Source organism: Helianthus annuus, chromosome 15 (assembly GCF_002127325.2).
Source record: "Helianthus annuus cultivar XRQ/B chromosome 15, HanXRQr2.0-SUNRISE, whole genome shotgun sequence".
Lineage (NCBI taxonomy): Eukaryota > Viridiplantae > Streptophyta > Magnoliopsida > Asterales > Asteraceae > Helianthus > Helianthus annuus.
In genome coordinates this window covers 155,424,497-155,449,163 of record NC_035447.2, presented here as the reverse complement: position 1 = coordinate 155,449,163, position 24,667 = coordinate 155,424,497, and the positions used below count along the sequence as shown (strand labels likewise).

General features: G+C 37.6%; 1 protein-coding gene across 1 annotated transcript; it reads right to left on the bottom strand.

Annotated features, from left to right (window-relative positions):
* Nucleotides 1-19,440: 19,440 nt before the first annotated feature.
* LOC110912929 (protein yippee-like At5g53940) lies at nucleotides 19,441-21,791 on the bottom strand. Its single transcript, XM_022157768.2, has 5 exons — nucleotides 21,599-21,791; nucleotides 20,403-20,446; nucleotides 19,866-19,974; nucleotides 19,738-19,793; nucleotides 19,441-19,654 (listed from the first exon to the last, which is right to left on the bottom strand). Exons 1-5 carry the CDS (start codon nucleotides 21,779-21,781, stop codon nucleotides 19,576-19,578), a joined length of 471 nt encoding a protein of 156 aa, XP_022013460.1. The 5' UTR covers nucleotides 21,782-21,791; the 3' UTR covers nucleotides 19,441-19,575.
* Between the last annotated feature and the right edge of the window lie 2,876 nt (nucleotides 21,792-24,667).

Genomic DNA, 24,667 nt, shown 5'->3' with positions numbered 1-24,667 from the left:
CTCATTGTCATTACTATCGCTTAATTTATTTGGCGAAGAGCTCCTAGTTTTACTTCTATTCTTCTTATTTCCAAGTCTACCCTTTCGTCTAGACCTCCCATGTGAACCCCCTTCATCTTTACGCATAGAGCTGCTTTCAGAATCGCTCGCAGAACTTATATAAGCATCTCTTTCCGACTGCTTCTTCTTCTTTCTCTTCTTCACAGGGGAGGAATCATCTTCACTTGAAGATCTTATTCTATTTCGTTTCTTACTTCCCCTTAATTATTTTATTTTGCGCACGAGAATGCGATCGTTTACTTTTATAATACTCACTGTCGGAACTGGAAAACAAATACAGTGACGAACTAGACGATTCATCATCAGTCCAAGAAGAATAGGAATCATTGCGGTGACGCAGCTTCTTGGATTTAGTTCTTCTATTTTTCTTTTTCACATGAGCCTAACGACATTGTAATCAACAAGACCATATATAAAACTGAATGTGAGTTCCATGTTCAATTTCAATTCATTGCTCTACCAGCACCATATTTCAATTCAATTATAAATTCGAATTTAAGTTTCTGTTAGTCGAACCAATATATTGTATATTTTTTAAGGAAAATTGGTATTTAATAAACCAACCTTTAACCAGTTGGTAAATAATAATCCAACCTACAGAATTGGTATATAATAATCCTACCTATCAATATGTTGGTACTCACTGAACTTCCGTTAATTTTTTAACTGAAGTTAGTTTTTAAGTTTTATTTATTACACAAACAGTCCCTGTAGTTGTAATTTACTAGTTTTAACTATTTTATGAAACAAAAAAACCACTCGAAAATCCTCCTTTTCCTCGATTCGAGGTTTATAAAATAGTTAAAACTAGTAAATTATAACTACAGGGACTGTTTGTGTAATAAATAAAACTTAAAAACTAACTTCAGTTAAAAAAAAATTAACGGAAGTTCATTGAGTACCAACATGTTGATAGGTAGGATTATTATATACCAATTCTATAGGTTGGATTATTATTTACCAACTGGTTAAAAGTTGGTTTATTAAATACCAATTTTCCATTTTTTAATGGCCTATATAAAACCCTTTACTTAATTAGTAAACGATATTCGATCATTCTATCTACTATCAGACATCACGAGTTCATGACATGCACAACTTAGGGCATGCTTGGTTAAGCTTTTTGAAATAGCTTATTGATTTATTGGCTTTTTGGAAAAGTTAGTATGAAATGATTTATTGACTTTTTGGAAAAGTTAGTATGAAATGACTTATTAACTTTTTCCCCTCACATGCACCCTCATGCCAAACATTATTTTGGAGCTTATTACTTTTAAAAAGCCAATAAGTTAATAAATTGTTTCAACAAACTTAGCCAAACATGCCCTTAACCTAATTATGTTTGGGGTAGGCTAAATGAGTAAATGTACCCCACTCTTATTACTTTTTATACCCCATTTCTATAAAATCATATTAAAACTAGTAATATTTACCCCCTATACAAATTATCATTTTAAAAAAATATTCTTTTTGTTACAAAACAAATTAAAAATTGTAAAAAAAGATTTCAGACGTTTTTTTTAAGAATTGTCTTTTAGTTTTTATTTAAAAACATATTTTTTTAAAAGTTCTCAGATATTGTTTTTAAAGACACTTTCTCAAACAGTATTGTGATTATGCTTTTTTATTGAACATCTTTACAAATAAATAATAACATTTTTATAAAAACAATAAAAAATTTTTTTGAACTCTCGTTTAAAAAAAAGTCTATATTATGTTTTTCTCTCGTCTAGCTTGTATTTTAAAGGACTTACTTTTATAATTTTTAATACTTTAAATGTGTTTATAAAATAATTAACCATTTTTATTTATTAAAAAGTAATAAAGTTTTTCTTTTAAAATAGTGCTTATAGCCCTAGCACATCTTAATCATTCAAATCATCTATGTAAGTGAACAAATAAACAATAGGTACTAAAATAATTTTATCAAACTATAAATTAACAATCTATATAAGTTCAAATTTAATTAGTGTAAGGAGTATGTTATAAGCAACTTAAAACCAGTTTAAGACTTTCGATCAAAGTGAACACATTAAAAAATATGTTTTTTAAATTAATATAAAAACAAACAAAAATTTTGAAAAAAAAAAACATCTACAATAATTTTTTATACTTTTGAATTTGTTTTGTAACAAAAAGAATACTTTTAAAAAATGATGACATGTATAGGAGGTAAATATGATAAGTTTAAATGTGATTTTATGAAAAGCGGGTATGAAAAGTAACAAGAGGGTTGTGAGGATTGTTTTGATGGTGTTTTTATTATGTATGTGTTAAATTGTTTAATGTTGAGGAAAATAGTTAATGTTGGGCGAATTCAAATTCAGATGTCAAAACTTCATATTGACTAATAACCCGAAATTCAACTTGTTCGATGAACGCCCCTGCTTATAATAACAGTTATGATTCCTAAATTGACAGAGAACATTGTGTAAGATTAAATATATTATGTATTAGTATTTAATCTATAGCCATCATAATCATTTACATAATATAGATAAAAATATTTAATAACCTATTAAATAATTAGTTGGTAATTGTTGATGGACCATATTACCCTTATTAACTAATTAGGTTTCCTCTTGGGTGCTTATATAAGGAGAATTATGTGGAGGTTAAGGGGTTACTCAGTTACACAATTACACACACCCCATTAGCCATAACATCATAACTTCGACCTCCTCTCCTAGCCGATATCCCTTTTCGGTTTTTCTTAGCCCCATCATTAGTCAGCACCCTAAGGAGGAACCAGATCACGATGACAAGCATGTCGAACTCCATTGCTGGATTCTCCAACGCACTGTCTGCTATAACAGGTATGTTTTAATGTTTTCCTTCATGTACAAACATAACTGATCCAACATGTGGTATCAGAGCATATGTTGATTAGTCAGTTCTGTTTTCGTATCCATAATTCTGGGATTGAAACTTGGAAAACGGATTTTTGTAACTTTAAAACTATAACAGCCGGTTTCGAGTCATGAAGATCGACTCGAGATATCTGTTTTCGGGAAAAAGGTTAATTATATGTTCACTCAAATTCAACTGGGTTATGTTTTAGCCGAAATCTGTTTAGAAAAAACTATTAATATTCAGGTTCCGGGTTCCAGAATTTATGTTTTATGTTTTTTAGTGTTCATCATGTTCTTAGGAAAATTCGAAAATTCTATTATGTTTTGGAATGTTTTAGGATTAATGAGTGTTTTTTCCATGTTTGATCCAATTTTATCTTTTAACTTTATTCGAAAATTGTTATTAGATAAACAGTTACAATTTTTTCGAAATATGTTGATAAAATTAGATCATCTTAAAACAGGAAATGATATCTTATAATCCCTTAGATTTCGAATTTTCAGTTATGTTATCACAATAAACAACTGTTAACAGGAAACTTCGAGATCATCAGATTACGACTCGAGACCATCAGTCTCGACTCGAGACCATAAGGTCTCGACTCGAAATCATCAGGTCCTTAAACCTTCACAACTCGAGACCAACAGATCTCGACTCGAGACCATAAGGTCTCGACTCGAAATCATAAGGGCTCAAAGGTCTACAACTCGAGACAAAGGTCTCGACTCGAAATCATAAGATCTTGACTCGAGACCATAACGTCATAACTCGAGACCGTGGTTGCGACTCGAGACCTCATCATGACTCGAGATCTCATAAGATATAGTAGTCGAGACCATGGTCCGACTCATGACAACAAGGTTGAGACTCGAGACCTCATAACTGACTCGAGATCTCATAACTCAGTCGAGACCTGACTCGAAACCTCATTATTTTAGGCTGTTTAAATGTGAGCTAAAAATTTTGGTTTTGTAATTACTTAGTTAAATAATCAGAATCAGATAATGTTTTACAAAACCGAAATAGCTTAACTTGAATGAATTTTGATATATCATTTCTGGCCAAAGCTGACTTGATACATCTACTTATCGTTCAAGTATTACGAAAGCTATGTTAAGTGTGCATCATAAGCATGAATGTTTTAATATCTGGCCAAAGCTGATTTAATTCTTTCATAGATGGCATACTTAACAAGTGCATAACTAAAGTGATTGTCTCAATTTCTGGCCAAAGTTGATTTGTTACAACCACTTTGCACATATGCTTAAATGATTACACTTCTGGCCAAAGCTGTTTTGTCTTCATTTAAGTAGAATTTTTAACTAAGTCTATTATTTTGATGTTAGTAATAGACAATATCACAGCTTCATAATGTAAAATGGTCATTATTTATGTCTGCCTTAGTTTAACGTGCCCTTAGATCACATTAGGACTTCTTCCTTAGTATCATAACTTGCTCATCTTATTTCCATTATCAGCACCAAATCAGGGGATTCCATCTTTGACTGGTGATAACTTTGCTGCATGGAAGGATGTTCTCATGCTTACGCTTGGGCTGCTGGATTTTGATTATGCTCTAAGGGAGAATAAGCCAGCGGACCTTACCACTCAGAGTACTGCTGCTGAGCAGATACTTCATGAAAAATGGACTAGGTGTAACCGCATGTGTCTCATGTTTATGAAGCAGACCATAAGCAATGCTATCAGGGGAGCTATTCCTGATTCTGAAGATGCTAAAACCTACTTGGCTTCTGTGGAGGCGCAGTTCAAGGGGACGTCTAAAGCACACGCTAGTACCCTTATTCTCAAGCTGGTGACAACTAAGTATGATGGGAGGAGCGGCATTCGCGAGCACATCATGATGATGAATGACATGGCCAATAAGCTGAAGGGGCTGGAAATGGAAATCAGTGATGGTTTCCTTGTTCATTTCATCATTACTTCGCTTCCTTCGTCCTTTGAAGCATTCAAGATCAATTACAACACTCTGAAGGACAAATGGACAATGAGTGAACTGGTCGCTATGTGCGCACAGGAGGAAGAGCGTATGAGGATGGATCGCCATACTGATGTTGCAAACTTCACTACCTCAAATTCTAAGAAAAGGAAGAACAATTATCAGAGGAGGATGCTTCAAAAGTCCAAAGGCCTAATCCTAATCCTAATACAAGTGCACCTTCCAGCTCTAAGAACTCCTTAGGCAGTATCCGCTGCAAGTTCTGTAAAAAGACAGGACACATGCAGAAGCAATGCCCTGACTTTAAGGAGTGGCTGGCTAACAAAAGGTAACGATTATTTTATGATACTTGAAGTCCTATAATTTAAGTGTTCCTGCTAATTCTTGGTGGTTTGATTCTGGTTCTATGGTTCATGTTACCAATTCTACTAAGGGATTCCTTTCAATACGGAAGCTGGAAAGAAACCAAAGAACGCTTAAGGTTGGGGATGATCGAGAATTAGAAGTGAAGGCCATTGGAACATTACAATTAGTTATGAAAACTGGTTTATGTATTAAACTTTATGATACCTTATATGTTCCTGAGGTAACTCGGAACCTTGTATCAGGACCAAAGTTAGACATGGACGGTTTTATTGTTTCCCATGGCCATCGCAAACTCTCTATCCTCTATGATTCTGTTCTTTATGGTGCTGGTGTTCTGGATGGTGGTCTCTATAGATTAGAACTAGATGATGGCTTTTCCAAATCTTTGTTGTCATATAACATTAATGAATCACTCACAAAGATGGAAGAGAAACGAGACTTAGAGACTTCATCCATGTTGTGGCATCAGCGTTTAGGCCACATTTCAAAAGAACGATTAAATCGTCTAGTAAAGGATGAAGTCTTACCTCCTCTAGATTTTTCTGATTTTGGAACATGTGTCAAATGTCTTAAAGGTAAAATGACATTAGCGAATAAGAAAGGTGCCACTAGGAGTTCTAATTTATTAGAACTCATTCACACTGACATTAGTGGTCCCTACCAAATCGCTGGCATAACAGGACATACTTCATTTATCACTTTCATTGATGATTATTCTCGTTACATGTACTTTTATCTTATTAAGGAGAAATCTGAATCTCTAACAACTTTTAAGGATTATAAGGCTGAAGTTGAAAAGCAATTAGATCGTCAGATTAAAGTTGTGAGATCAGATAGAGGTGGTGAATATTATGGAAGACATACTGATGTGGGTCAAGCTCCTGGTCCATTTTATGAGTTTTGTAAGGGCCAGGGGATTGTGAACCAATACACCATGCCTAGTACACCTCAGCAGAACGGTGTCGCTGAAAGAAGAAACCGTACCCTTATGAACATGGTGCGCAGTATGTTAACCAACACTAATTTACCATTATTCCTCTGGACTGAAGCGTTAAAAGCAGCTGTGCATATACTCAATAGAGTTCCTTCTAAGTCTGTCCCTAAAACTCCTTATGAACTTTGGACAGGAAGGAAACCGAGTCTTAAATATATGAAAGTATGGGGCTGCATTGCTGAAGCAAAACTTTACAATCCTTTCCTAAGGAAACTTGACCCTAAAACAGTTACTTGTTTCTTTATCGGGTATCCTGAGAACTCTAAGGGTTATCGTTTCTATTTTCCATCACATGTCACCCGTATTGTTGAAACCAAGCGTGTCGCGTTCCTGGAGGATTTCAAGGTCAGTGGGAGCAGTACCAACCCTTACGAAGAATTGCAAGAAGTACAAGACGCAGGGGGGGGGGAGACTCGTCGCTTACCATTACTCCGATTACTCCTCTTGTACCCAATGCAACTACTGCACCTGAAGCTACTGCACCAACTCCAAATTCACCTCTACAACAGAACCCATTATACCTCATGACGAAGGCACATCAAACACTCATAACCACGACAACGCTGAACCCGATAATCCACTCAGGAGGTCATCTAGGGAAAGAAGGCCTACTAATTGGGATGATTATGTTACCTACCTGACTGAAATGGATCCCGGAAAGCTCAATGATCCTATCTCTTACAATGAAACCATTAGCAGTGATCAGTCTTCTGAATGGAATAAAGCAATGATTGATGAGCTTGAATCCATGAAGAAAAATGACGTTTGGGATCTGGTAGAATTACCCAACGGAGTCAAACCCGTAGGATGCAAATGGGTGTTCAAAACAAAACTGGATCCGAATGGGGACGTTGAACGCTACAAAGCGAGATTGGTTGCAAAGGGATACACTCAGAAAGAGGAAATTGATTATCAAGAGACGTTTTCACCTGTCTCTCGTAAAGATTCATTAAGGATCGTCATGGCCGTAGTAGCTCATTTCGATTTAGAGCTGCATCAGATGGACGTTAAAACCGCTTTCCTTAACGGAGATTTGGACGAAGATGTTTACATGAAACAACCTGTAGGCTTTAAACCTGAAGGTCAGGAGCATCTAGTCTGTAAGTTGAAGAAATCCATTTACGGGTTAAAAACAAGCATCACGTCAGTGGTACCTCAAGTTTGATGAAGTCATGAAGAAGCAAGGTTTTATGAAGAATCAAGTGAATCAATGCACCTACCTCAAGATGAGTGGGAGCAACTTTACTATACTTGTCCTTTACGTAGATGATATTCTATTGGCAAGTAATAGTTTAGACATGTTGCATGAGTCGAAGCGGTTACTCTCGCATAACTTCGACATGAAGGATCTCGGAGATGCTTCTTACGTCATTGGCATCGAAATTCACCGAGAGAGACACAAAGGGATCTTAGGATTGTCCCAAAGGGCTTACATAGATCGTGTCCTTACACGTTACCACATGCAACAGTGCAAACCCTCCTTCGCTCCAGTAGTTAACGGAGATGTTTTCGGTTCATTCCAGTGTCCGACAACAGAGGTTGAGAAGGAGCAAATGAGCCAGATACCTTACGCGTCAGTAGTCGGGAGCTTGATGTATGCTCAAGTCTGTACTCGCCCAGATATCGCTTATATTGCTAGAATGCTAGGCCGTTATCAGACTATTCCTGGCTTAGATCACTGGAAAGCAGCTAAGAAGGTACTTCGATATCTGCAAGGGACGAAAGACTATAAACCGACTTATAGAAGAAGTGATCATTTAGAAGTGGTGGGCTATTCTGATTCTTACTTTGCCAAATGCAAAGATGACAAGAAATCCACTTCGGGCTATATCTTTATGTTAGCAGGCGGCCCTATCTCTTGGAAGAGTCATAAACAACAGTTGACCACAACTTCCACAATGATGGCAGAGTACATTGCTGTTTATAACGCAACCTGTCATGGAATGTTGCTTAGAAACCTGGTCACTGGACTCAAAATCGTTAATTCCATTTCTAGACCATTGAAGCTTTACTGTGATAATTCAGCTGCCGTTAGTTTCTCGAATAGTAACAGTTCGACTGGAGCTGGTTTATATCTCGATACAAAATATCTGTTTGTACGTGAACGAGTTGAGGAAAATAATCTTTGTATCGAGTATATTAGTACTAAGGATATGCTTGCGGATCCGATGACTAAAGGTCTCCCTCCTAAGGTTTACGAAGAACATGTTCGGAATATAGGATTTAGTAAAGACCTTATTTAAGCATATTGTACTAGCTTATGTTTTATGATTAATGAAATTTCCTCAGTTTGATTTTGTATGTCTCTTAGAATATGTTCAACCAGTATAATGGCATATAGACAAATAAAGTTACAAGTCAAACAAAGGGCTTACGCGTATTTTGATCATGACGATTAGGTTTTAAATTAAGGCTATAGTATGATTAATGGGGGTCCTGAGTCGCATAATGATTCAACGGCTGTATTTTTCTGCTATAGTACTTGTTTAAGGCTAAAATGAGTGTTAACTCCTGATCAGGCTTATCTAATACTCATAGTAAATGATTACTCGGCTAAGTGGGAGAATGTAAGATTAAATATATTATGTATTAATATTTAATCTATAGCCATCATAATCATTTACATAATATAGATCAAAATATTTAATAACCTATTAAATAATTAGTTGGTAATTGTTGATGGACCATATTACCCTTATTAACTAATTAGGTTTCCTCCTGGGTGCTTATATAAGGAGAATTATGTGGAGGTCAAGGGGTTACTCAGTTACACAATTACACACACCCCATTAGCCATAACATCATAACTTCGACCTCCTCTCCTAGCCGATATCCCTTTTCAGTTTTTCTTAGCCCCATCATTAGTCAGCACCCTAAGGAGGAACCAGATCACGATGACAAGCATGTCGAACTCCATTGCTGGATTCTCCAACGCACTGTCTGCTATAACAGGTATGTTTTAATGTTTTCCTTCATGTACAAACAGAACTGATCCAACACATTGTGCATAATTATCAACAATCAGCCAAATAAATGAAATTACGATGATCCCAACACCAATTTCGAAAAACCCAGACAAGAAATCCAAACCCTTTTGAAAAAAAGGAAGGTTGTTCTTAATCCTTCATCTTGCTCGTTCTGCAACTCAAGCGAAGAAACAGCTGAGCACATTTTCATCGCCTGTCACTCGGTTGCGATTGTTTGGAACATCATTAGTTCATGGTGCAAAATACCCGGTATATTCGCCTTTTCGCTTAAAGACCTATTCACACTATACAAAGAGCTCAGGGTTTCGGAGAAGAAGGAAGTCGCGGTTCAAGGGATTATCATGATTGTTTGTTGGTGGTTGTGGCGCGCTAGAAATAAGGCTAGGTTCTCGGATACTCCGATAAAGCTTGATAATATCATTAGTGAAGTTAAGGCCTTGGGTTATCTTTGGTTTTCGAAAAGATCTAAGTATAAAGAGATAGAATGGGGGGAATGGTGTTCGTTTGTAAATATGTAATCTAGTATAGTTGTTTGTTGTTTTGTCTCCGAGCACCACATGCACAAGATTTTCTTCTTGCTATACCTATAGATGGGTTAGGCCAGCATATGTCGCCGGTGGAGTACCGTACTATCCTTAAGTATCGCCTCATGATTCCTTTATTTCTAGTTGATGGGTATGCCCGGTTTGTCATAAGGCGTGGCAGTTCATTGTGGAGAGCTCTCGGGGTTTAAATACCGACATGATTTGGTTAGGGATGTCCTTTTTGACATATTCAGGTGCGCTAGCATTTCTGCTAAGAAAGAGGCACCCGTTAATTTCTTAACAGACCCGTTGGAAGGAGATCTACCATTCGACCAGCTGACATTCTAGTCTTTGGATGGGTAGGAGGAAAACACGCATGTGTGGATCTAACAGGGGTTTCCCCACTTGTGGGCTTAGGGAGTAGTGCTTTCACAGTGGGTCAGACTGCTTTAAAGGCTGCTTCGGGTAAAGTGATCAAGCATGAGAAAGCGTGCCTTGACAACCAGCACGTGTTTATCCCATTTGCTTTTGATACTTTTGGTTTTCTGGCGCCAGAGGCTGTGGACCTACTTAGTCGAGTTCAAAGGGTCATGCATAGTAATGTTATGACCCCGAGATCTATGGACGTAGTTTTTAAAAGGCTTAGTTTTGCTATTCAAAAAGGGGTAGCGGCGCAGCTTGTAGCCCGTTTACCAACTATCTCGATGTAAATTTTTAAACTTGAAACAATGTTATGTATACATTTCGATACATACTAAAAAAATCAATTTTCAAAAAAAAAAAAAGCCCCTAGATCTAAAAAGTTGTATAAATTGATCGACATACCTCTGAAGAAACCTTGAGACTGGAGTATTTTCTTCTGGGGGAAGATCCCATTAAGCTACTATTTTTTTTTTGTTTGAAAGATAAAACTTCATTCACCAAACAACTACCGCAAGGAAAACCGGAAGTTACATCAATACAAGGCTATAGGGTGTGGTCATGACCCTCATGACCACCATGACCCTCCACGTTAGTGTCATGTAACACACCTCTAATCCATCATTTAAAACCACTACCCTAGAGATATGGTCATGACCCAAACCACTAGCCCCTTATTATTTTAATTTATCTTTGTCTAAAGAAAAAAGAAAATGATTTCTTGAAAAATGGAAAGGAGGACCATGGTTGCCATGGTTTAATCCATGCAAACCATGATAGATCAAGCAAGAGGATGGTGTATCCTTCAATTAATGTTCCTAGGTGGCGAATCATATCCCAACCATGACCCCCATATCCTTTAGCCTAAGAGGGGAATTGTACCAATCCTTCCATTCTATACATTGGAATTTAGATCTATTTCTAAAACCAAAAAAAAAAAACTAGCTTTAATCTTCATGATAACATCCACCACTTTAGCGTTCTTCCTTTGAAAAACCATCTCATTTCTGGCAATCCAAATACAACATAAAGTCGTTAAGACAATCCCGTGAACCGTCCTCGTCTCATGTTTCCGCAGCTTCAAACCTTTTTGCTATAAAGTAAATCCCTAACCTCAAACGCAGGTAACCTACACCAGTTCGCAACCCGATCCCACACCTCTAATGCAAAAATGCAAGCAGTAAATAAATGAGCCGATGATTCCATAGAATCGCCACACAACAGACAGTTTATATCTTGTAAAATCATACATCTCTTCGTCAATTCCACCCTAGTTGGGAGTTCATCTAGTTCTGCTCGCCAAGCCAAAACATTGCACTTCAAAGGGATCTATCCGTTCCATCTCATTTTATAAAAATCGCTATAATTCTGAGCCGAAATAAATAGTTGTTTAACCGCATATACCATATAATTAGTTGGGCCACCACCTACCCATTTCCACGAATCCACTCACTGATCCCAAACGTAATCATGGATCTGCTCCAAAAGCCCAAAAAGTTCTCCAACCTCCTCAACTGTCGTAGGCTCACTTTTCCAATTCCATTTCAAATTTTTAACAGTGCTTCCAAGGGCGATTCTGCTTTCAACCATACAATGTTCACATTTTTCTAATCTAATTAGATTAGGACATGATTCTCGAAGAGGCGTTTCCCCAATCCACAAATCACACCAAAACCTTATAGACTTGCCATCTCCAACCGAACCATAGAAAAAAGAATTCAGCTTCCTACCATCCGAAGTACATCTTTCTCCCACCTTCACAATCTCGTTCCAACATCTGGAAGAATTAGAGGCGAGAGGAAGCAACAACCAATTGTTTTTACTCCTGTGACATTCTACAATGACCTGCTGTTGGATTTATATGTACGGGTTCGATAAGTCAACGCTGCTGACCGAGCTATGACCCGTAAGAGTTACACCTTGGGCAACGAACATTAAATCCACTTAACTTGGTTAACTGGTGACCACGAACAATTAACGGAACGAAATATATAATTATCTAGAATAATTATATATCCACGAGAAACAGAATTTATTATTTATACGGGTTATAAATAATATAACGTTTAATTACTTATTTAATTAAACTTTGTTTCTCGGGCTTAATATCGCTTTTGGGCTTGTACTAGACGCGTTGGGCTTTAGTAGCCTAAAAGATAATTAGGGTTATTAATCTAATATATATACATATTATTAATAACTCTAATTGACATATGCAAATTGGGCATTACAGCCATAAGAGAGAAAAAGATAAAAGGGATTCCTTTTCTTTGTTTTTCTATTAGAACGATCAGACAAAGAAGGAGCCGCCACTAAGCAAAAGGTGCCGCCCCCTTTCGCGATTCCTTGTTTCGCGAGCCACACTCGGTTACCATGTTCGTGTTCTAGCACTAGTTCGTTGTATCTCGGTGTCTCACACGGTTAATTATTAACCACAAGGGTATAATTTTTCTCATCGGTAGATTAATTATTTCATATACCGTATTTGCATGTTTGTAACCATGATCCTGTTCGGTTCACTTTTGGTGTTGATTATTTGTATTTATTCCGCTGCGTTTTTATTAATTATATATTTAGTTAATAAAATATATCAAACCTGTTTTGATAAAAGTTAAATTGACACCACTGAATCCCAACAGTGGTATCAGAGCCACGCTTACAACATGCAAATCGGAACCGGTCCTTTTAACCGGTTATAGATCTCAAACTCTAACTTGTTTAAAGTTTCAGATCTAAATATTTCTTGGGCAAAAAGTTATTTGGTCAAAAGTTTTATTTATTTTTATTTGACCAAAAGATTGCCCTCTTTAATATGACTGTGTTGAATATGTAAATCTGGCCAACCTTACACTTGTATTATTGTTTTTGTTATTGTTTTGTTTTATGGTTTTGGCCCACTTTGTGGCTCAAAGTTGTAATAGATTAGGGTTTCAATTTTGTTATATTTTATATTATAATATAAAGTTGAAGACCTGAAGACAAAACAGAAGACATTACAGGAATCAAGGAGCTGCTGAAGACAACTAGATGCACTAGGTCCATCCTTGTGGTTGTTTGTTACCCCGTGACCCAGTTTGGTCTTGCTATTTGGCTCTAGCAAGATCAAACAAAATGGCCTAAAGATTTACATATTTATTTTTGCTATTATGGTTGCTTTTATCATATAAGTTGTTATATTACAACCAACCTAATACCAAACTTTTAAAAGGTGTTTTAAAATGTTCACAATCTATTATAACAAGTTCTAAATTGATTTTTACAACTTGTAAATATTTGTTATAAAACAAATAATTTATTTTAAAATAATAACCATTAGAGTTTTTGAAATTTACAAGTTTTAACTTTCTAAAACTCATAACTTAATAGTTTTAAAACTATTAACTTTTATATGGTTATACAAGTCGCGACAAACTTAGTTTTAATAGGTTATTTAAAATTAAGTGTCCTGAGAGATGAAAGGGTTCATCAAGATGTCACGACTAAATATGTACTTTAAAATTGGCTCTTACGACCCTACTTGGTAAATATTAAATTAACCCATAATTAAAATCAATAGTCTATGCCATCCTATCATAAGCTACACTTGGAACGTAAAGCGAACCATCAGTGTTTGGAGCCACAGCACCACACTTGATGTCTAGCATATCCTTCCAAGGTGCAAGGGTTTCGTTGACACATTCGGCCCTTCCACACGTACCTCTTTTAGGACGACTATTACTTTTTCTTTTCTCACCACATGCTCCAGCTGTCTCAAAAGTAAAAAGTCGGCATAGATGAGGCTAAACGTATCAATGCATAGACAAGAGTTGTCTTAGCGGCCTCATACTCGAGAGTTGTGCAATTCTCACAATTGACACTCGTTGTCAGTCTACCTAGTCACTTACTAAAGTGCATGCCACAGCTGCCTTTACTACTGACATAGCCAGATTCTCATTCCTTGTTCTAATTACTGTAATGGGTCATTAATTAAATAAGGAAATATACATCGAAAATACTAATTAAAATCTCTTTGCTTATGTAACAGATGTTTAATGTAACAGATGTCTAACAAACCTACTAACTACAAATCTGCTATCTCAGATCCTGAATCTGCGAATGGCTGGAAGCCATGAACGCTGAGATGCAATCTATGCGTGATAATCAAGTCTGGGACTTGGTTGAGCTACCCCCCGAATCTCGGGCAGTAGGGAGCAAATGGGTTTTCAAGAGAAAAACCGATATGCATGGAAATGTACACACCTTTAAAGCACGGCTAGTTGCGAAGGGTTTCACTCAAACTCAGGGTATTGACTATGATGAAACCTTCTCGGCCGTTGCTATGATCAAATCGATCAGGATATTGCTTGCCATAGCCGCGTACTATGACTACGAGATATGGCAAATGGATGTCAAAACCGCTTTTCTTAATGGGCATCTCTCTGAAGATGTCTATATGGTTCAGCCAGACGGTTTTGTTGATCCAAAATATCCTAATATGGTGTGCAAGCTGAATAAGTCCATTTATGGACTCAAGCAGGCGTCTCGTAGCTAGAATCTTCGTTTTGACCAAAAGATCAAAGAGTTTGGTTTTGTCAAAAATGAAGATGAGCCTTGTGTTTACAGAAAGGCTAGTGGGAGCACTATATCATTCCTCATCCTGTATGTGGATGATATACTGATTATTGGAAACAGCGTCCTTATGCTTAACGAAGTTAAACACTATTTGGGAACTTGTTTTGCAATGAAAGATCTTGGAGAAGCAGCTTATATTCTAGGAATCAAGATCTATAGGGATAGATCTAAGCGGCTTCTAGGGCTAAGTCAAAGTACATACATAGACAAAATGATGACACGCTTTAAGATGGAAAACTCCAAGAAAGGAGGTGTTCCTATGACTAAAGGGACTGTGTTGAACAAATCCCAATCTCCTTCAACGAACATTGAAATTAAGCGAATGGAAGTAGTTCCATATGCTTCAGCGATTGGTTCTATCATGTATGCTATGTTATGTACTAGACCTGACGTCTCACATGCTTTAAGCATGACTAGTCGTTATCAGCAAACTCCTGGCATTGCCCATTGGACTGCTGTCAAGAACATTCTGAAGTATCTGAGAAGAACTAAAGATATGTTCTTAGTGTTTGGAGGAGTAGAAGAAGAGCTCACTGTAAGATGTTACACTGATGCCAGTTTTCAAACTGACCGAGATGATTCTCGCTCACAATCAGGTTTCATATTCACTCTGAATGGAGGAGCTATCTCATGGAAGAGCTCCAAGCAGAGTGTGGTGGCGGATTCAACCACCGAATCTGAATATATAGCCGCATCAGATGCTGCAAAGGAGGCTGCTTGGATAAAGAAATTCATAACCGACCTCGATGTGGTTCCAAGCATTAAGAAACCCATCGAGATATTCTGTGATAACACAGGTGCTATTGCTCAAGCCAAAGAGCCTAGGTCTCATCACAAGGCTAAGCACATTCTAAGAAAATTCCACTACATACGGGAAATTGTGGAACGTGGAGACATCGTGATAAGCAAAGTGGACACAGATCAAAACCTAGCAGACCCGTTGACTAAGCCCATGACTCAGGACAAGCATGATCAGCACATGGGTGCTATCGGGCTTAGATTAGCTAGCAGTATGTTTTGATTTAGTATTTGGATGTACGAACTTTTAACAGTTGTACTTTTGAATTCAATTTTGATTTACTGGTTAAATGCAATTTTGAATCTTATAACTGTGTTCGATTTTAATACATTTAATCCGTGAATCTTGCATTCTAAACTATCCGTAGTCGGTCAGACTCGTGGGAACGATTCTGAATTAAGACTATTCTGACTTTGGACTCAAGGAGTTGACTTCCAAATTCACAAACCTCATTGAGAATGACGTTGGATGTAACTCGCATCAAATCATCTTCATGGATCTTAGTCATAAGATGCTTTGATACTGGTATACTCATTTAGTATCCTTTGACCTGAGATACATATTAGAACTTCCGTTTACCAAGGATTATTCTTTGATTACTGTCAACCATTGTCGCGTAACTGCCAGTCATAAAGGCTTTAATTGGGAATAGTTCTGAAGTTTAGTGGGAGTTGTATGTAGTCGATATGGGATTCTGTACTCTTACATGATATGTAACAGTTAGACATTGTGGCGCCCTCATTGATTCAAACTGGTGAAGTGTAAGGCCTTACCCAAACTTACTGTGTGTTTGTTCGGACCACTTTGACTCTTGATCGAGAACAATAATAATTGAACACCATATGAGAATGAACTTAATCCATGTCTCATTGATTCAATTGATGTCTTTTACAGAAAGGATGAATGACAACAATTACCATAAGTCTATTGTCTTGCAATAGTAAGTTGTTACTAATGGCAAGGTGTTTTGGTTAATGACTTTAAAGTGTCATACCTTGTTGGGGGCAGCCATGTGCAGCTAGAGCGCCGCTGACTGTCTGCGTTGAGGATTTTATCGAAGACCGTCCAAGTGGGAGATTGTTAGATTTATATGTACGGGTTCGATAAGTCAACGCTGCTGACCGAGCTATGACCCGTAAGAGTTATACCTTGGGCAACGAACATTAAATCCACTTAACTTGGTTAACTGGTGACCACGAACAATTAACGGAACGAAATATATAATTATCTAGAATAATTATATATCCACGAGAAACAGAATTTATTATTTATACGGGTTATAAATAATATAACGTTTAATTACTTATTTAATTAAACTTTGTTTCTCGGGCTTAATATCGATTTTGGGCTTGTACTAGACGCGTTGGGCTTTAGTAGCCTAAAAGATAATTAGGGTTATTAATCTAATATATATACATATTATTAATAACTCTAATTGACATATGCAAATTGGGCATTACAGCCGTAAGAGAGAAAAAGATAAAAGGGATTCCTTTTCTTTGTTTTTCTATTAGAACGACCAGACAAAGAAGGAGCCGCCACTAAGCAAAAGGTGTCGCCCCCTTTTTCTTTTTCTCGCGATTCCTTGTACCGCGAGCCACACTCGGTTACCTGTTCGTGTTCTAGCACTAGTTCGTTGTATCTCGGTGTCTCACACAGTTAATTATTAACCACAAGGGTATAATTTTTTTCATCGGTAGATTAATTATTTCATATACCGTATTTGCATGTTTGTAACCATGATCCTGTTCGGTTCACTTTTGGTGTTGATTATTTATATTTATTCCGCTGCGTTTTTATTAATTATATATTTAGTTAATAAAATATATCAAACCTGTTTTGATAAAAGTTAAATTGACACCACTGAATCCCAACACCTGCTTTCACAAACTGTTTGCTTCTTTCTTGACACCTGCGAGATCAAAATATATGCAAACAACAAAAGAAAAGGGAAAATTAAGATCGATTTAAACGATGAATCGGTAGCATATTGAAACCGCTAAATCTGTCTATCTGGTTCTGATATCGGATGAGATCACGAGAAGATGATCTTGTGGCCTTTTCAATTGAACTAAAACCAACACGACCTCTTAATATACGAATTTATTATAATTAAAACACTTATAATTAATAATTAATACTATCAAGTTGGGAGTATTTTAGTCATTTACCCATTTTCCATTAATACCTAATTCCACCGAGTTTTTTAAACTAAAATAATTTTTATATACTCTATTAGTTTTTTTTTTTTTAATTATACTATAAAATTAAGTATTTTTTATCTTTAATATGAATACTATGCTATATATTTTTTTTATTTATAAAAGTGGCTTTTAAAAAAGTTATAAATGGGTATGTCTTTTTGATGTAACAAACTAACAGTTGCCACAGTCCAAAGCTTGTATTTTAATGTACTTGGGCATGTGTGTATTTTGATGTGTATTCCGTATTTGGACTACCTGTGGAGCTATGTAGAATTTGTGGATATAGCAAGGGTATTTAAATCAGCTTGGTTTAAACACTATGGATAAGTATTATGATATCCTCTAATTTGGACAGTTTCTTTTTTCATTTTTTTTATTTATTCATTTTTAGTAAATAAGGCCCAAATAGTCCAAACTGTGAAACCGAATCGAAACTAAACCGTTAATAACGGTTCAGTTTGATTAGGTTTAAGAATTCAACGGTTCGGTTTCGGTTTTCAATTACCAAAAACCGTGACTAACGGTTTAGTTCACGATTTGACCCAAAAACCGACCACACCGGACCATAAACACCCCTAAACCCCCCTGAAGGGCCCCTCTTGGAACCCTCATTGCTTAGTTTACGAATGTCAGATTATGCAAGTCTATATTATTTTATTTAGTTTTGATATGACGATAGAATTTAATTTAGTTAATAGCCAAAATGGTCCCTGAGGTTTGCTCACTTTTGCCACTTTAGCCCAAAATCCAAATTTTTTAAATATGGGTCCTTGAGGTTTGCATTTTGTTGCCATTTTAGTCCAAATTTCAAAAAAGTCTAATTTTGTCAGGATTTCTTACTGAATTTTGTCTTCTTCCTCATTTCTCATAAGGGCAAAATTGTCATTATAGATTATTATAAACTAATTTATATTAAAAAAAAATTAAAAAAAAACCTCAAAGAACTTTAAATAATCCTAATCGATCAAAACCTCTCACATTCCCCCATCATCTTCTTCCTCAAATTAAACGTTGTGCCTTCTCTTCGGATGCACCAGTTCCAGTCTTCGTTGTCATCCATTGTTAGGGTTCGATGTTCGATTAGGGGAAGGGAAGCAGGTCTGAGGAAGAAGATGATGGGGGAAGGTGAGTGGTTTTGATCGATTAGGGTTATTTAAAGTTCTTTGAGGCTTTTTTTATTTTTTTTAATATAAATTAGTTTATAATAATCTATAATGACAATTTTGCCCTTATGAGAAATGAGGAAGAAGACAAAATTCAGTAAGAAATCCTGATAAAATTAGACTTTTTTGAAATTTGGACTATAATGATAACAAAATGCAAACCTCAGGGACCCAGATTTAAAAAATTTAGACTTTGGACTAAAGTGGCAAAAGTGAGCAAACCTCAGGGACCATTTTGGCTATTAAGTCAATTTAATTTCAATTTTTGGGTAGCCATCATCAAAATCTTTGAAGGGCAATACTGAACCTCTTTTTCAGACGAAGGGCAAAATGTTCTTACCAATGTTGTTTATATAGGCGCCAGAAGTGAACTAACAAAAATTCAGTGGCCAAAGTCAAAGGGCGAAGGCTACACTGGCGCAAAGCAGTAATGTCAATTGATATATATAATAATCTCGGGTAATTGGATGGCATTACCTAATATCCAAGGAAAAAAAAGGCATTGAAAAAACAGAGGTAGATAGAGAGAACATGGCACATCACTTATGTTATCCAACACAAGATCCTACAATACATCTTTCCATTATCTTACACCATTTATTCTTTACATACATCACTACCTTACTACAGTTAACCATCAGGCTTCCTCAGCATCACTTGAACTCGGGCGTGTATCGATGTAAAATTCTGAATCAAGCCCGTCGATGATTCTTCCTCTGCCCAAACATAGAAATCAATTCAAACCAAAAAGTCAAATATATAAAAGCTCAAAGGCAAGGCAAGGCAAGGCAAGGCGTACCTTTCAAGAACAAATTTGCCTTCTTTATACTTCTGGGATTGTTCATGTGCAGTCTCCTGTTTTAACATGAAAATCTTTAATACTTAACGCGTTAAGTGATAACAGTTGTAACATGGGTGCTTGCTTACATATTTCCAGCCAACAATTTGTCCACAGCATACGCAATACACATCTGTAACGGTATGCAATCCTGATAGCATCATCCTTTCCTCAATCGGTCCAGCTGTCACATTCACCCTAAATAACAAATTACAAGAAAGAAGACAATGCTGTAAATCTACCAACTATGAAGAAGTATATCAATCAATCTTGGCCTTGGTTTAAAAAGCGTGAGGCACTCCGAGGCGTTTGGTTCCAAGGCACGATCATGTACGTCTGTCTCATATGTTTTACATATCAAGCAAACCTTTCAAAACTGCTCCATTCCTTTGGTTGTTTATCCATACAACCCTAATTCTGAGCCATAGGTGTACATGAGGTGCCGCCTAAAGGAGGCGTTCCTTATTAAACCAAGATCTTGGCTTAAACATGGTCCTTAATTTAAAATTTAAAAAGTCTAAATCGGTATGGATTATATCTTCCTCTAAACTGTTTATGAGCGAGAGATTTTCTTGCAAAATTCAAGATTCAAGACCAGCTCATCTCTTGTAGTTTGAACAACTTACACATTGCTGAAAAGGTAAGCTTTTCCTCTGCGGCAATGGAAACCCTGATTCCAAAAAAAGGTAACACAAAAAAGATCAAATCAACAAACATAATCAAGATACAAAACTCTTAGTAGCACAACTTTAAGAAATACTAAAATATTGTCAAAAGTGAAAACTAGCTGTATATTGCAAACTCAGAATGGAATGGGATGTTAGGTTAAATATTTGCATATAGTCAAAGGTAGTTATTGACCCATCTACCACTAAAATAGTAAATGACAGTAACCAAGTTTCACGAGTGTTCCACTCAAACTTTTTTTCACTAAAGTTCCAATTTAGTTTCGATCTTATGAACCCGTTTTTCTTTCTTTGAAACAATGACCTGCAATCTATATTATGAACCCGTTTTTCTTTCTTTGAAGTGACGTGTCAAGCGCATATAAATTTGGGCCTCGAATCACTAAAAGGTTTAAAATAGTAAGGCTGGTGGGTGTGGTTTAAAGCCCATGCCACGTGAGCGCCACGTAGATTTTGAGATAACGGCGCCCCCTTTAACAATGATGGTGGGGGATAAAGCCCCACTAGCGCCCCCACCTAATTAAATATTAAAAAAGAAAGAAAAAATAAACAAAATCTGATTGGTTAAGAGGCATGGGGCCCGCCAGATGCACCCATTCACGCCCGTTAGTGGGCTGGCGTAGCGCCCCTTGGTAACATGCAGGGTGTGGGGGAGGGCGCCAAAATTGCTGAGTTGGTGGGGTGGCGCGAGGCCACACCCCCTGGCCTAACCAAAGTTCAAGACTGTCCCACCCAAGTCATTCGAACTTTCTTTGAAGAAATTTAACCACTTTGTTAAAAATTTGGTCACCGCCCCCAATCTTAAACAAAACTGAAACTTTAATGGTTAAACCAATACAGTACAAGACAATGATTAAACTTGGTCAATCCATAGACATTTGCCAACCAAATGGTCATGTGTCCCAAATCCCAATTAGACAATTGTTCTGCAAAAAAAACCCTAAGCCCGAATCGACAGCCCTTCCGTCTCACATAAACCCTAACTAGGGCACTTGTGTTCAACTAAAACCTTCAAATTTAAACATATTCAGCAAATTTCTTTACTGGGTTCCGAACCACATGCACAACAAAATTACCCAAACATCTACCCAATTGCAATTAACCTCAATTTCTTGACAAACAAAATAACAGATTACCCGGGAGACAACATTCTCGGCGAGAGCTAAGTTGGTTTTGCAGAACTTGCATTTGTAAGTCCGTCCCTCCAGCTCCACCAAAAATACCCGACCCATTTCTTGACCCGAGATGAAATTTATCAATTTGGTTGGGGAAGTTAGAAGAGTGATGAAAGTGGATGACTTGAGAGTAGTATTAATCATATCCACCGCCCATTTGGTAATTACGCCGCTCTTGTTGTTGGAAGCACTTGGGCCTTGCTAAATCTGGGCTTCAAGTTGGGCCTCGCATAGTTTCACAATTCACTTGCGACTGCTTTCGATTGGGTTATACGGTTTTTTTTTTTTTTTTTTTTTTTTTTTTTTTTTGTATAGATATTGTATCAAATAACGATTCACTATCGGGTTTATCCCGTTGGGGTTGTTCGGTTATTAGCTTAACCGGGTCCGGTAGTTCGGGTTTGAACATATTTGTTAATAGCCCTCATACTATTTAGGAAGTTAACATGTATTCGCAAATTCTTGATAAAATGTCAAAATTTGAACTAATATTGAAGAACCAAAGAATCGTGTTTTGGCCGGAGCCTATAAACGAGGGTTTGGATCTTGTAAGAGAACTTGGGTAACAGTCCTGCAAAACAGAAAACCGTTAGGCTCGCCGCAGAGATGGGAGGGCCCCTCTGCGACCACCATCCGGCGTGAGGATAAGTATTGGTAGAGAGAGAAAGTAGAGAGAGAAAATAAGGACGAATGTTCAGAAAATCGTACTTGGTCTTGTACTTGATGGGGTATTTATAATAGTCAACTGGGATGACGTCATTCGTCCAGACGCACTTGAATGGAGGTTCGTCTTTGGAGGTACTTAATAAGGAACGGACTTATTTCATATGTCCATTCAAGTGGAGTCCGGTTCGTCCCAAGGATCATGTCCGGTCTCGGATATGTATCTTCAAGTCCCCCAGTTTGTTAAGTCTCGGTAGAGACTTAGCAAAATGTTGTTTTAAGTTTTGTTTTATTCGAATGACGTGTCGCTTTTGGAGTGGTCTGAATCGATGATGTGGCGTACTTTGAATGGTGCGGGTGACTTTCATATTTTGACCGTCAGTCACCTGCTGGTGACATTAGCGAAACCCGTGTTGGAATTCGTGGGAAGTGACGGTTTGAAATGATGGCCCCCCACCGACTTACTTTCCTATAAATTTACTTTTCACTTTTTTCTTTTTCACTTTCTTCTTCTCTCATCATCTTCTCCACTATTATCCTCTTTTTCCTCTTCTTCTTCTTTAGAGAAAGGTGCGTCCCTTTCTTTTTATCTTTTTAGTATGGCTCCTGGTAAGGAGAATCTTGCGGAGAGTGTGAGTGTGCTTACCCAACGTCAGTTGGATAAGTTCATTAGAGATTACAGGATTCCTCTAGATCTTCACCCGACCCTTCCTTCCGAAGAGGAAGCCATATATCCATTCCGTCAAGGGAAGTTTCCCTTTTATACTCGCGTCTGTAATTTGGCGAATTATAGGGTTCCTTTTTCTCGTTTTTTAATTAGGGTTCTTCAGTTTTTTAGGGTTCATATTTGTCAAGTTAACTCGTTCGGTCTTAGCCGTATCAATCATTTTGAAATTTCTTGCCGAGCCCTAGACCAGAGGCCGGACCTGAATGTTTTTCGATATTTTTATGAGTTTATCACGGCCGGAGACTGGTATACATTCGCGCACCGGAAGGGTGTACCTTCCCCGTCCTCCAGCGAGCGGTCTAGCTTAAAGAATTTGAAGGATAATTTTTTCTGGCTGGACGATCGCTGTCTGCCGGAGGATATGAGGTGGCGCTTCAAAGAACAGACGATGTCTTACGACCTTGGTGAAGACTTTATTTTTAACCAAAATCTAGCTCATGCCCTGATTGAGCATAAATCCCCCATTCGTCCCCTTTCCGAGCATTTCCTTTGGTTAGGTCGAGTTAGTTTTTCCTGGGCCCGAGGGGATAGGGATTGGCCGATTATTCGCTGAAAGAGTGATCGTAAGTTCCGACCCTCTACATCCCCTTCGGCACCTTTACTTAGTTGTTTCGCTGACTTTCTTTTCGTTTTGAAAATGCAGGTGCCGCAATGTCTCTTCTGGATGCTTTAAAGGTTCCGCATATGGACGTTTTTGACCTTGATTTCGAGGAACAGGGCGAAGAGGATGTTCCACTGATGAAACAGGTGGTATCTTCGGCTCAGGCGATCCGCCCTCCGGCGGATCCGAATGTGACTGAACCGTCTGCTGCTGAAACGACTTCTTCTATTCCCCAAAATGTATCTGAACAGACTGCTATCGAAGCTGCTTCCTTTGTTCCGATGTTTTCAAAAGATGCTGGTGGTTCGTCCGGATCACAGGTTGGTAAGAAATCTATTCTTGATGACGTAGATGGTGACCCGGAGGTTAGCTTAGATGAGGCCCTTCAATACCGACCTTCTTCTTTTTTGAAAAGCAAAGTTGCTATACCAGCGGTAGATCTGAAAGCTCGCTCTCGTAAGAGGAAGAATGAGCCGATTCAAATACGTTCCACTGATCCTCTTCCATTGCCAAAGTTAAAAAAATCAAAGAAGGATTCTCACTCCGAGGGAGGAGGCCGCACTGGCTCGCAATAAACCGACCCCTGTCTTTTCTGGTGGTTTTCTTCCAAGTACTGAAGTAGAGAATATGGAGACGGAGATTCCGGAGATTACGAGCAAGGAGAAAGGGGAAACTCATGGTGAGCCCAAGGTGGTGACTTTTTCAGGTACGATGCTGGACTCATCTTTAGGTCCGGACCGCTTTATTGAAGATGAGGAGGACCAAGTGTCTTCTCTTCCTTCATCTTGGTTCGGACCTGAGTTGTTGTCCTTTTTTCGATATGCGGATTTGTTCTCGGATGATATGGATATTGATCCAGCAACTGCTGAAGACAAGTTTGTTCCCGAGTGGGATATTCGGAACAAGGACTCAGTGATGGACGCGCTGGTCGCGAGAACTCTCCTTTTCAACATAAACACTCCGATAGACCATGCCAGGAGCCGGAAGATGAAGAACCCAGATCTAGGTGCTGCGGTCTTGACCAACCAAGCCCAGTCAA

Coding starts and splice junctions, on each gene's coding strand:
- LOC110912929 (XM_022157768.2), bottom strand. CDS start 21,781: ATGATTAATACTACTCTCAAGTCATCCACTTTCATCACTCTTCTAACT. Junction 20,447..21,598: donor CCGAGAATGTTGTCTCCCGG/GTAATCTGTTAT, acceptor TTTTGGAATCAG/GGTTTCCATTGCCGCAGAGG. Junction 19,794..19,865: donor AAATTGTTGGCTGGAAATAT/GTAAGCAAGCAC, acceptor ATGTTAAAACAG/GAGACTGCACATGAACAATC.